Here is a 13,903-nt window from a genome sequence, read left to right on the forward strand (position 1 = left end):
CTGACAAGCGCCCAGCAAGAAATGGAGCAAAGACAGTAAAGTGGACGGTGCCAGGGGCGCTCGGAAGGAGCCCTGCAGAAGAGTGGCAAGAATAAAGTCGAGAGGGGTACACAAATGAGGAGTGGGGAAGTTGCCCCTGAACCCCAGAGCCGCCGCAGCAGCCTTGCAAGGCTGCGGCGACTGAAATATGATAATCAGAACAGCTGCTCTGCGCTCCCTTCCACCAATCGGCGCGGGACAGGCTTGACGTCCCCGCGCGTTACGTCAGGCCAATGGAGATCTAGCCGAGTTGGAGCAGAGAAGTTTGAGTAAGAGATAAGGAAGAGCCTAGCGCCCGATCAGCGCTGAGTCCGGCTCCGCAGCGCCTCTTCCAGTCCCAGCACACGGGCAAAACTGGACTGCCCGGCAGCGCGAGAGAGGGCAGTGCCGCCCGGCCAGCAGCGCCTCTGCAGCCCGGCTGCTGCCCGTATCTCACCCTCTGCTTTTTTTTTTAGCAACCGCTTAAAAACCTACTTTGGGGTCTTAAAACGAAAGCGCACACCACCATTCCACTGTGGACAATACCCCCTCTTACAGATATGGGAGACATGGGAGACCCACCAAAAAGTAAGGAGGATTTTTTTATTTTTATTTTTATTTTTTTTTACCGTTTTGTTGGAATCAATGTGCTGTCTGTTGAAACCGTGTGAGGCAGGGAGCTGCTAGGAGCTGCTCATCTGAACTTCACTGGAATGGTAGAGAAGGTGCCTTTGTTGCCATGCTTGCATGCTTGCTGTGTTTTAACCTCTTATCCTTAGCCTTGGGTCCTGGGTGCCTTTAAAGTTTGGGGCGCAGGCAGGATTTTAATGGTATCTCCAGGCTGCCCTGGGGATTTAGCTGTCTTCGCGTTAGACTCCAGTGGGTCTTCCTGAATATACAGCACCTAGCCCATGTAGGCGAATTAGCATTAGGCGTGCGAAGGAGAGCCAGTGACAACTGTAATGCTGTCTATGCTTGCTCACAATATCGAGCCCAGTGTTATACGGGAGAGGGGTTTAAACATCCACTCGTTCAGTTCCCAACGTTTCCAGCCAAACCCATATATATATATATATATATATATATCTCCCCTGGAGCGAAGAAAAAATGCAAAACGAAGGAGTTTGGGTTGCGTGCAAGGCTTGCAAAATTAGAAGCTTCACACCGAAGGCTGTTCACATCTGCATTTTAACATACGTTCCGCCTCCTTTCTAAATGAGGCAAGGTTTTGATGGCACACTTCAATTACCATCCGAAAGTGCAATGCTCTTTTTAAAAAAATCTAAACCTCCCAGAGTATGCCCTATAAGGGATCGACACTAAAAGTGTGTTTATCTCTGTAGGAGAGTAAACGGTTAGTCAATCATGTATTTATTTTCATTTCAGAAAAACGTCTGATTTCCCTATGTGTTGGTTGCGGCAATCAAATTCACGATCAGTATATTCTGAGGGTTTCTCCGGATTTGGAATGGCATGCGGCGTGTTTGAAGTGTGCAGAGTGTAATCAGTATTTGGACGAGACCTGTACGTGCTTTGTTAGGGATGGCAAAACCTACTGTAAAAGAGATTATATCAGGTACGCCATTTACGCTGTTTGATTATTTGGTTAGATTTTACTGTATATAGAGACAGACAGAGGGAGAGGGTTTTTTTTTGTTTGTTTGTTTGTTGTTTACAAAAAAACAAGTTAATTCTCCAAAGGTATAAGGGGAAAAGTTCTAGTCAAGTTTATTCCATAAATTAAAAGGAAAAATATAAAGCACTCAAACTCAGGAATAGCTAGAGTTTGTAAGGACTTCTCCTGGTAAAGCACAATTCCTGCAATATGTGCTGTGATCCTAACAAAGCAGGATAGCATATAAATATATTTTAATAGTATAGCTATTCTGGCACAGAGCTGGTCGCTTTTAAACACATACCTGAAAAATGCAGCTCTGTGTATTTGTTGTACGAGTTACAGGAAGGCAAAATCAGATACAGAATGAAGACACTTCAAACATGTATGCAGTAAAAAAAGAAAAAACAGAGCGGACAAATAAACCTATTTACAGTAGGGCCTATTATAAAAAAAATAAGATGAAGTTTACAGTTCAGTTCTGAAGGAAGAGCCGTTTATTATAAGGGTAAAAGATAGACTACAATGTTTCTTTGCTAAAATAACTGACATGTACTCTTTTTAAATATTAACCCCTTCGTGATACCTGACTGCCTTTTCTTTCTTATCTTATCTGTGCTGATGAATTAGACAGAGCAGATCAAATTGCCCATCATCTGTTCGCGAACAATTGGGTATATTTAGATAATGGAACTGCTTCCTTCCTCACATTAAAATCTGGTAACTGATAAAATGTGAGAGTTGCCAATCCTAACACTATAGCGAAACCAAAGCAGAACTCTGGGGATGTTTATTATTTGTGCTCTTGGGTCATGTTTATCTATTGCTAGCCTTTGGTGTCATCTGCTAGGTTTGTGTATAGCAGAATTTTGGATATTAGCTATGCTGAATGGCCAAAACATAGTTACAGAAAGTTTTAGGAATAAATATCACCCATTTAAGATACCTTTGTAGATTCATTTTATTTCCGAATCAGAATAAAGCACTTGAGTTCCTCTAATGCAAATATCATAAATAGTTTGTTCCTTAAAGCCACGTTGTGAAATTATCCTCAAAGTTTTGCAATGTTGAGAACAATCCGCTCCGTTCTTAGCTTTACCTTTAAACGCATCCGGGAGCGGTGTTTTTATTTGATTTTATTTTTTAACGTTCTTCTTTGACTCTTTCCCCGTTTCAAAAGAGAGAAAATATTTGGGAGTGTGATCTGGTCATTCCGTTCCTGTGCGAATTTCATTGAGTAGGGGAAATGAGCAAATAATTGCAACTTTGAAAAGTTTCTGCAAAACAAATTTCATTTGTTCAAATTATTTAAAATAAAAGGTGTACAATTTGTGCTAGGCGACCTTGCACTAGACTCTGAGCAAATATAAAATTGTCAAGCATATGCCCAAAAATAATTCGTACCTATTAAGCTATAATATTTGGAGATCTTTCGTTATTTTTCCTGAGATCTTATTATTCAGAAGTTTTAGATCTGAGTAGAAATTGAATACATTGTGTGTGACACACACCCTGCTATACATACACACACAAATACGGTGTAAATATGTGTGTGCGTATAGACATACACACAACACAGAGACTGTGTGCATTACAAAGGGTATTTGGGAGAACATATGTGTATATGCATGTGGTAAACTATTTAAGAGTGTGTGAGTGAATACGTATATACCTATGTGTGCATATATGTTTAGAATTAGAAAGAATACTAACTTGCCTTGTTAATCAAAGAGGTTAGCTAAATAATATTCAGTCTGAGCCGATACACCGTGGAGCTGTGAAATATGACTCCGAACTACAGCTAATAGAAATGTATCTCTGTCTATGTAGATAAATATTGCTACCTGAAATATCTTTCCTCTTTCCGTATCGAAGAGGACTCAAGCTCCAACACAGTAGCTATTAAAGATGTATAAAACAAAGAGGCGAATTATTTGCTCTGTTGAGATACCAGTAAGGAAGTTTTTCCTTTCGTTTGTTTGAAGGCTTAGCGTTCAGCTTAAGGTGGTGCTGTTGGGGGGGGGGGGGAGTGGAAAGGTTGAATTAGGAGAAGGGCTGGAACGCCGCATCCTTTAAAACGCACTTTAATAGAAAAGTTACGCTACAGAAAGAAGGCGGAAGGTAGAAAGAATCTTGAGACCTGTAGTTCCTAGAAAAGTTCCTCCTTCGGTGTCCTGAGAAGGGAGAAGTAAAACTTTAGCTACTGGAAGCCCTAGTGTGCAGGAGGCGGCAAAACTCCTGAAGGTTTCATTCCAAAAAAAAAAAAAAAGAAAGAAAGAAAGAAAAAAAAAAGGAGGCTAATAGGTTTGTGTTTGTGCAATGGATGTCACTCTCTGTCATCGGAGCCAGCCTTTATTTTACATATTATACACAAGCGGCTTGCTATAGCTCTGGAGCAGCGTGGGGGCAGCCAACGTGCCCTGAGCCCAGTGTGAGAGCGCCCGGTGGGCCCCCCGCCGCCCCCTTTGCTGGGCGACTCAGGCTGTAGGGCAGGAGAGGGGTTAGGAAAATCCTCCCGGAGGTTTTGTGTTTGTTTCCCCCCCCCTTCGCCCCCGTGGTGCTTGCGGGAGCCGGAGGGGGGGGCGGGTCGTCTGAGCTCTGCTGCCTTTTACAGCGGCGAGATCTGGGCATTGGCGGTAACTGAATCCGTTTTATTCCTTTCCCCTTCTGGCTTCTGTGCTGTAAAGGCTTGTTTAACTAGCGGGCGGCGTGTGGCGAGTGGAGCAGGGCCGGGGGGCTGCACACGACTGGGGGTGAAACCTCTTTTCTCCTTCTTGTCTCTGGGCCGGGCCCTGCTCAGGTTATACGGCATCAAGTGCGCCAAGTGCAGCATCGGCTTCAGCAAGAACGACTTCGTGATGCGAGCCCGCTCCAAGGTGTATCACATCGAGTGTTTCCGCTGCGTGGCCTGCAGCCGCCAGCTCATCCCAGGGGACGAGTTCGCGCTGCGGGAGGACGGCCTCTTCTGCCGAGCCGACCACGACGTGGTGGAAAGGGCCAGCCTGGGAGCGGGGGACCCGCTCAGCCCCCTTCATCCCGCCAGACCGCTGCAGATGGCAGGTACTCCTCCAGCCCACCGGGGAGGGGGGAGCGAGCTGCTGCGACTGCAGGCCACAGCCACTCTGTGCATCAATCGGCTCTGCAGCGAGAGCGGCCAGGGCTTTGTTCCAGTCTTTCCTTCATTCCTCTGTCTCTCTCTGTGTGTGTATTGTACAGCCCTGTAGACATATATGTGTATGCATGCGTATGGCGTGTTCTGCAGGACACGTGTGCTGTGCAGAGCCAGGCACAGCTATAGATCTCTCTCTCTCTCTACGGGTGAGCCTTCCTATGGAAATGCTATAACCACACACATACTATCATTATCCATATATACACCTATAGATGACAATATAACGGCAACACCTGGCACATATGACAATAGAAGACACACACCTGGCTATATGTATGTACACACATGTATATATCCGAAGGCATATCTTTAGATCTATCTCTAAAACATTATATGTGTGTATGTATTTATATAAACACACTAATACATTATAGCTGTATATAGATTTATATAAATACGATATATATATGTGTGTGTAATATAATATATGTGTAACACGCATATATAAGCCAGTATTAAAACCATGAAATCTAGTGGTGCCCTGGAAGTACATACCTCAGGTATTGTATGTGCATTTGTCGAATGAGAGGCCTGGGAGAACCAGTGGACCCTTTGGGGCATACATTTCCTCCTTTGAAAGTGGGTTGGTTAGATAGATAGATAGATAGATAATCTAATGTGTATATATAGCACTTCAGTATTGAATCACAAATCCCTTTTCATTATTTTTTTTCCAAAACATTTGGAACAGGTTGTTTTAAAACATTGGTAGAAAGGGGGTCCAAAAAGAGATAGACTTAATAACTACAGGCGAGCACTTAGGCTGTAATTTAAAACTGTCAACAAGCTAATCTTCACTAATTGCCTTTTAAAGCGATTCTGCCTTCTTGAGAGGTTTTATGTGATTTGATGAGAATTTCATCTTAAACTCTGCGTTGCAACTTTAGACTGGACCCAGCATACAGGTTTACTTATACTTCTAGTTTTCGACCTTTGCATTAGATAGTTATAGAAACTGAGCTTCAGGAAGGGGAGTATCTTTCACAGACAAATAAACGACACAAGATAGGAATGGAGAACTGCTATCCAGGTAACTAAGGTTAAGGGATATTTACAAACCCTGCCATGTTTATAGGGGCACAGATGCCTCGTCTGAGCAGTTTTCAAGTGACCTATGTATAAAAAGCAGAGAAACATATAGCTAATCAGTCCAGAATTTCGGGCAGATTATGCGCATCCCTTCGAGCATGTTTGTGCATGTTTTATAGGGAATATTGTGTCTGCAGTTACAAAATTACCGGTATTGGGGGAATCTTGTTCGGTCTTCATCGAATGTTTTTGCGATTTTGTTGTGACAACGGAGAAATAGAAACTCGATTTTACAGGACAAAATTGAACACTCCTTGGCCAGGCCTTTAGTAATGTTGCCCCTTTATTTCTGGTCAAGTAACATTTAGGGTATTCTAATCAATTTAATTTCTGAAGAACAAAAAAATATATGCACATCCGTAAAACGATGTATTTCTAACTTTCGATATGACAATATCTGTCCATTTGGTTGCATTTCCCGTCGGTTTCCATTAAAATAATCAACTGCCATGCTTTTCCCTTCCCCTTTTATGATTTTGTAATATCTTCATAAGACATAACTTCACCTTGATCCTCCACTTTCCCAAACAGCCCCTTCTCTTGGGCTCTCGGGATGCGCCTTTCACAGACAAGGTTTTCTACAATGGATGCGTTTGCTTTGTTTTGGAGCAGCGGCGTTGGTAGCCGGTGCGTGTAACTGTGCTCAAGGTCTCAGGCCATGTTGTGATAGTGACTACATACAAGAGGCGGACACGCAAATTATGCGAAGTGCTCCCTTTTGAAACTTTTAAGCTATCTGCTTTTGTGGCTTCTCCATAAATACTTCCCTGCCCTTGCCTGTTATGAAGTAGAATATTCCTTGTCTGTCAAAGATAATACAGGGTTGATCTTCAGTTTGTTACTTGTCCTCCGCCCCTCTCTCCCCCCCCCCAAAAAAAATTATTTGTCTGTACAGTAAAAAATACCAATTGTGGTGTGATTCCCTTAGCTGGTAGAGGAGAGAGAAGGACAAGACTTCAGAGCTGAATGCCTTTATGGCCTTTTCAATAAGGATCTGCCCCAGAAAGCTCTGACTCTCTCTAGATTCTCTGCCTCTTACTTATGGGGATCCTGTTCGTTCCTCCCCCTTTCCCTTGCAGCAGAACCTATCTCTGCCAGGCAGCCCGCTCTTCGACCCCACGTCCACAAGCAGCCCGAGAAGACCACCCGAGTCCGGACTGTGCTTAACGAGAAACAGCTTCACACCTTGAGGACCTGCTACGCTGCCAACCCCAGACCCGACGCGCTTATGAAGGAGCAACTGGTGGAAATGACTGGCCTCAGCCCGAGGGTCATCCGGGTCTGGTTTCAAAACAAGCGATGCAAGGACAAAAAAAGGAGCATCATGATGAAGCAGCTTCAGCAACAGCAGCCCAATGACAAAACTGTAAGTGGCTGCAGGCTGGGACCCTAATGGAACGGTCCTTCCGGAAGTGGAAACGATCCTTTGATCTTGAAATTGTACCAAGAGAGAGAGCCCACCTCTCCCCAGCCTTCTTTGGGGTGTGGTTTTGTCTGGGCAGATAACTGCCGCTGATTATGTGAGAGCTCCATTTTTTTAAAAAAAAAGTACAGATGTGGTGCAAGTTGGTTTGCCTTCAGATTCCTGTAAATATGATTCCCCTATTCTGTTGCCAATGCAATTTAAAATAGACCGTAGCGAGAGGATTACACCGCCTGCTCAAGTGGACACGCCTTTCGGTGGGGCTCAGGATTCAGTGTGCATGAGAGTAAATGCGAATTGCGAGCCCTAGAGTTTAGGGGATGTCATGAAGCCAAGCATTGTGTGATATTTATTTTACAAACGCCATGGACTCTTAAGGGGGAAAGATGCACTCCCCCTCTTCAATGGGGGAGTCAAAACCACAAATCTGATGCATTTTCTTACCACTTTCTATATTACAACGTGCATATTGGTATAGGTGAGCAACTGAGCCCGGTGCAGCAAAAGACAAATGCAAGGGGAAGATCTTGATTTGTCATCTTAGTCACAATATTTTCAGCATTATATATAGTTATGTACGCGTGCATATGCACACATGACGCAAACAAGCTGGCTCGCGTTTAAATTGCAGGATTTAGCCAAACAAGTTGCCTTGCTCCATTTTGCAACCTTCCTCCCACCCCCACCCCTTTGAGCCTTTCAAGAAGGGACAAGGTGGATGAGGTAATATTTTTTTTTTATTGGGCCAACTTCTGTTGGTGAAAGACACAAGCGGCTACTCATTCCCTCTGTATTTCGTATATTGACTGACCCGAAAAAGACTATGAATTCATAAGGCTGCCTAGTTAAGTGGCATTTAAGGAGATTCATTTTACTCTGTTAGAATGCAATAAAACACAATGTTATCAGCACACTGTTCCTGAAGGCTCCAAGTCCTTTTGTACATAACAGCCCTAGCGTTTATTTTCAAAAGCTCCTCAGGCACCCGAGGTGGGTAGCGTAGAGGTTATACGATCCAGTTAAGGGCACACAGAAAGCCAGCATGGACGCAAAATATAAACCCAAGGTTGTTAACTGTTTCTTGTTCCTTACCATGCATCGCCAGGCAGTGGTATTTGGTGTAAGTAGTTAATAACCTTTTAGGCAACCGGGCATGAAGAAATACAAGGATTAGGGAGAAAGAAAGTAACTTCCAGTGTGATAAATGCAGAAATAGGCTGACCTATAGTAGAATAGGGTAAGACGTTCACAGCAGATTAACTATGTAAATAAAGGCGACTGTATAGATAAGATAGAATAGCAGTTTATTGACTCAGTGCTTATATACAATAAAGTTAACAAAGCTCATTAACATCTTTTGGTCGGTTGTTTACAGAATATTCAAGGGATGACAGGAACTCCTATGGTGGCTGCTAGTCCTGAGAGACATGATGGGGGTTTACAGGCTAACCCAGTGGAAGTGCAGAGTTACCAGCCTCCTTGGAAAGTACTGAGTGACTTCGCATTGCAGAGTGACATAGATCAACCTGCTTTTCAGCAGCTAGTAAGTGTTAGTTCCCAGACTGAATATGCTAATGTGTACAAGGGGCAGAATATTGGGTATTCTCTAAACTTGGTGTATATGTGCTGTGAGATATGAACCAGAGACTATAAATGCATTCCTGATATTCGCATTATTGCAATATGTCAGTACTTTGAATAATATGGATTTTATGTTGTTTGATGGAAAGCCCACTTGAAGTCAGTAGAAAGGAGCCTATTGATTTCAATGGGCTTTGGATCAGGCCCATAAACCAGTCTGAAATAGTAATTAAGATAATTATAGTCATTACATTTTAAAGCAAATCTATGGAGGAGACTAGCATTAAAAACTATAAGCAATTCGTCATTTTACTCTTTGTAAACTTACAACAGCAATTACTAACATTGGGTCCACCTTTTTCTTGTTGCCTATGTAGTACAGAATTGAGTTCAGCTGTATGAATATTATGTCAGCCAGACCGATGAGATTCTTAAAACAGAGAGGGTGGGAAAGTGTAAATCTTTCTTTAAGTATGTACCACTAGGCAGATATTTATATCTACCCCCTTTGAAATTATATCTTATATTTTATAAAGGGAATTGTTATTACATAGTCACATGCAAAAGCCAAACAATATTAATGGACTGGCTTAACCAACAAGAAGACAGAAATTTAAGACTAAATTCTGTTCTTAACTCACTTCCTTATGCCTACGTCATTTGGCAGCTCATATGGGACCATATCATCTGCAATACTTAGGCTCAACAAGGTGAATTAAGGACAGAAGTTCAACCTTAACTCAATTTCCTGGCCTAAGTGTGTTTAAACCAGATCTTTATAAAATAATAAGGTACGTTGTGTATGGTTTTTCAGTGATTCACAGTGATAAATAATAACGAAATATTACTATAGAGGTTTTTGATTGATCAAGCAATTTTTCAAAACGATCCCTTGGAAAATAAAAATAAAGGTGTGAAGCACCAATGTATATTTCTAGACCTTTCCTTTTAGTGACCCACTCACTTTTATGATGTTTTTTTCTCTTATTCTGATGCTGAAGAATTAATTTGTTCCATTTGGAATGCTATGTTCATTTGGAATGCCCTGTAATTTAGCAGGCTGTTCTGTGGATGCTATGATACAAATCATCTTGGTTCTAGAGCATCTTCTAGTCCCCCTGCTTAAACCAAGCCATCCGGTAGGCGTGAAAAAAAGAAAAAAACAACGACAAAATATACCAAAACACTGACCTGGTTTGTCTGTTTTACTTATTTTGGGCTAATTGAACAGAAGATCTTTGAGCCCTGGGATAGACTGGCCTTTGGTGGGTACTAGGTCTAGCAACAGAATTCAATATTTTGGGATGTAACCTGGAGGCAAAATTTGCCCTATATTTTTTCTATGACAGCTAGACCAAAAATAGAGCATATAGATTGAAAAATAGATGCCTCAGGAGCATTTTGTAGCATGGACCCAGTGTAGTGACTGTTCAAGTGGCTGGTGCAAATTTCTGCAATGTAGGAAGGGCCTTAATCACTGAATTTTCTAACCAAGAAAGAGCCAACTGAATTGTGGGTGTATTAGAAATGCTCAACTCTCCATACTATGGACATTGTAAGATTAAGATCTGATCTCCAACTCAGAGTGGCTTTGGTTACCCTTTTTACCCAATTGACTCATTTAATACAGGCCCATGGAGTCCACATCACCCTCAGGGAAGAAGATGGCTTGTTGAAAAGAAAACACATTATGCCCGTTTTTATTGTATTATGCACCATAAAGGAGAGTGGGAAGTAGCCTTGCAGTTTCATGTCAGAAAACACATAACGGTTCTTAAAAAATTGACTGCAACACACTGTTGGGAATTCCTGAACAATTAGAATGCAAAGATCTCTGAACGACCTGTGAAAACAGGTCTAATTAATAACAGTTTTTGTGTGCCCCCTCCCCTCCCCTTCCCCACAGCCCATTTTGTTCTGTGAATTGACTTAGGGGCTGATTCAAAAGTCATTCAAGTCAATGGAAAAAGTCCCATTGATTTAATTGAGATTCGGATGATGCCCTTTGTAGTGCATGTTGCTTATGTATTTATAAATCTTTTTCTTCTCCTCCTGCCTTTAATTGATAACTGTAACTACATTTGTAACCTCCCCTCTCCTTATTTTCTTTTGGGCAGGTTAATTTTTCAGAAGGAGGACCAGGTTCCAATTCCACCGGAAGTGAAGTAGCATCAATGTCCTCTCAGCTCCCAGATACACCTAACAGCATGGTAGCCAGTCCTATCGAGGCATGAGGAACAATTCGTTCAGATTTTTTTATTATTATTTTCCCCCGTTGAAGAGAGTGGAAAAGTTATCATGTTGGGACTCTGAAACTTAAAAGTATTTAACAAACCTGTAATGAACCTAGCAAAGAACGCTCCATGAAATGCACGGAGTCTTGTTATAAATGACAAGGTGAAATGGTAGCAACACTGTGAAGACAATCATGGGATCTTACTAGAATAATAATAATAATTTAAAAGAGTAAATAAACACATGATATCCAGTGACCACAGGAGCATCGAAAAGACGTTTTTAAAACGTAGAGGATTTGTATGTGTGGATCTCAGAAAAAGAAGAAGCATCTGTTCATTTGACTGAACATAGAAAGAAACCGAGATAGAGAGACTGTCTATAGTCATCCTAATCTGAATGGTGCTGTTTCTTATTGGTCATTGATTGCCAAAAAGGAGCTCCAATAGGTTTCACAACATCAGGAAAAGACAATCTAGCCCCCACATGGTTGAAAGATTCATTGCAGGAAGCAGGAGCTGCATTGGTTTGCAATTTTTTTTTTTTTTTAGTTGACTCTTAAGGGGTTGTTTCCTGGGTCTCTTGTAGCATGTACTGTAGCTGGGGGTTTGGTTTTGCTGAGATCCATCCTCTATCGAGAAGTCTGAAGTGACTTTAAAAATAGGTTTTTGAATTCCTATTTAAAAACCGACTTATAAAGCATTGCAACAAGGTATACCTCTACTTTGCCACAAAGCGTCTCGGGATTGTGTTTGAATCGTGTCTGTCCAAGAACTTCCCCCCCCCCAAAGATGTGTATAGTTATGGGTTAAAACGACTCTCTCTCTTTCTCTCTCTCTCTCTCTTTCTCTCTCTCTCTGGAAATAAAGAGGAAAAAAGAGATTTTTTTTTTTGTTTTTGGTTTACTCTTGCATTGCAAAAATTATAAAGTAATTTATTATTTATTATCAGAAGACTTGCCACTTTTCATGTCATTTGACTCTAGTTTTTGTTTTTGTTTTTGTTTGCTGAAGTAAAAGAAAAAAAAAGAAGAAAAAGGTTGTATCGTGGTCTTTGAATTATATGTCTAATTCTATGTGATTTTGTCTTTTTTTCTTAAATATTATGTGAAATAAAAGCGCCATATGTAGAATTATTATATCTTCAGGACTATTTCACTAAATAAGCGTTTGGAACATAGAAAAACAAAAGTTCCCTCTTTTATATATTTACAAGTTCGCAGCTAAATACCTGAAATAAAATATTGCATGCAAAGTCGGTTGCTATTGAAAATACGGAATGTGATATTTTATTGCAAGTATTAACGACCAGCTTGTAAATTTCAATTTCAACAACTGTATCAGGGCTAGTTTGATGCCTTAGCTTTCAATTGATAACGTTACAAGCTTTCCCTTCCCCCTCCTCTCCTACCCTTTAAATGTGATATTACTCTAGGCATAACCAGACAATGTTGAGACACCTAAAGAACTGAGATAGCCAACAGAACTCAGCTTTTCTGAGTTGTATTATTTTAAAAAAAAACAATAATAATAATAAGAAGAAAGTGCTGTATACCAAAGCATCCTTGTTAAGATTGCTGAAGTGACCTGTATTTGAAGTATAAGCTCCTGATAAAAGGGACATATTTTGCTTAGTAAGTCAAGTATGACTATTATTTATCAGTGTCTGCTGTCAAAACGATTGAAAAATGCTGCAGGAGGAATAGATTTGAAGGGATATTGCTGTGAAATCTCACGATTGGTGTTTCTCTTATTTTCTTTCGACTTCCTTTCCCCGCTCCCCCCCCCCCTTTTCTTCCTTTTTTTTAATCTGGGGGAGGGGTGGAAGGTGGTAGTGAAAGCTAGAAACTTGGGGGGGGGGGGGGAGAAAACCAGAGGAAAGGGTAGGGTGGGTTTTTTTTTCCTCTCTCCTTTTCAAGTATTCCCTCGTGCTCACAGCCATTACAGGACAAAGGCTCACATTAAAATAAATAAATAAATAAATAAAAATCCTTAACAACTGGGATACACTGAGATTTTGAGTCTGACAAAGACAAGTTGGTTTGCATGACAGTTTCTCCAAAGCCTCATGTTTTCTTAACATAATCTTGTTTCCTCTCAGCCTCCCTCCACCACCCCCCCCCATCATCCCCACCCACCCCGAGCTAGGTAAGGTATATACAAACCATTTCTACAGTGGGCGGGGGGTTTAAAAGTCTAATATAAGAATAGAAACTGGATTCATTTTGTATGCTCAAGTGTAATACATTTTTGAATACTTGATAAATATTTAAATAAATATGAAATCTACCTTAAACCGTGTGAGGAGTAACACTTGTATTTTCATACAGGATCATAGGGTTGGTAACATTCTTGGGGGCGGGGGGAGGGAAGGGAGAGGTGAGGATGTCATTATGCCATTTGGTTCAATGCATGTTTAAATTGCTTCTACTGTTGAAAAGAGGGAATTCAGTTCCAGGGAGAGCGTCGCTGGCGGAGCACAAGCTGCGGTTAAGGGCAAGACTGGGCCCTTATATTTGGCTTTTCTTTCACTCTTTCTGCCAAACCCTGCTGCACACTCTTGTTGTGGACACAGGAAACAAAATAACTTCTCCTTGCAAATGCTGGGGGAATACCAGTGCACTAGACTTGCTTGTTGAGTGATATGTTTAATTTGTGGCAAATGCTCCGGTTCAGCCCTCCTTGAGCAAGGAAATCTCCCACTTAAATCAAAATTGGGCCACGCTGATGAGGGTTAGTCACAATATGGCTGAGAGTTAGAATGTACTGGC

At 41.5% G+C, this 13,903-nt stretch overlaps 1 protein-coding gene across 2 annotated transcripts; it reads left to right on the top strand.

Annotated features, from left to right (window-relative positions):
- The first annotated feature begins 318 nt into the window (after positions 1-318).
- Positions 319-12,069, top strand: ISL1 (ISL LIM homeobox 1). Of its 2 annotated transcripts, none has more exons than XM_084627809.1 (6): positions 319-606; positions 1,405-1,594; positions 4,434-4,693; positions 6,974-7,260; positions 8,693-8,860; positions 11,016-12,069. In XM_084627809.1, exons 1-6 carry the CDS (start codon positions 579-581, stop codon positions 11,130-11,132), a joined length of 1,050 nt encoding a protein of 349 aa, XP_084483935.1. In that variant the 5' UTR covers positions 319-578; the 3' UTR covers positions 11,133-12,069. The 2 variants fall into 2 exon arrangements, with proteins under 2 accessions (XP_084483935.1, XP_084483936.1); XM_084627810.1 differs by having other exon boundaries at positions 6,977-7,260.
- Positions 12,070-13,903: the final 1,834 nt, after the last annotated feature.

The sequence above is a fragment of the Lepidochelys olivacea genome (assembly GCF_965140295.1).
Source record: "Lepidochelys olivacea isolate rLepOli2 genome assembly, chromosome: 5".
Classification (NCBI taxonomy): Eukaryota; Metazoa; Chordata; order Testudines; family Cheloniidae; genus Lepidochelys; species Lepidochelys olivacea.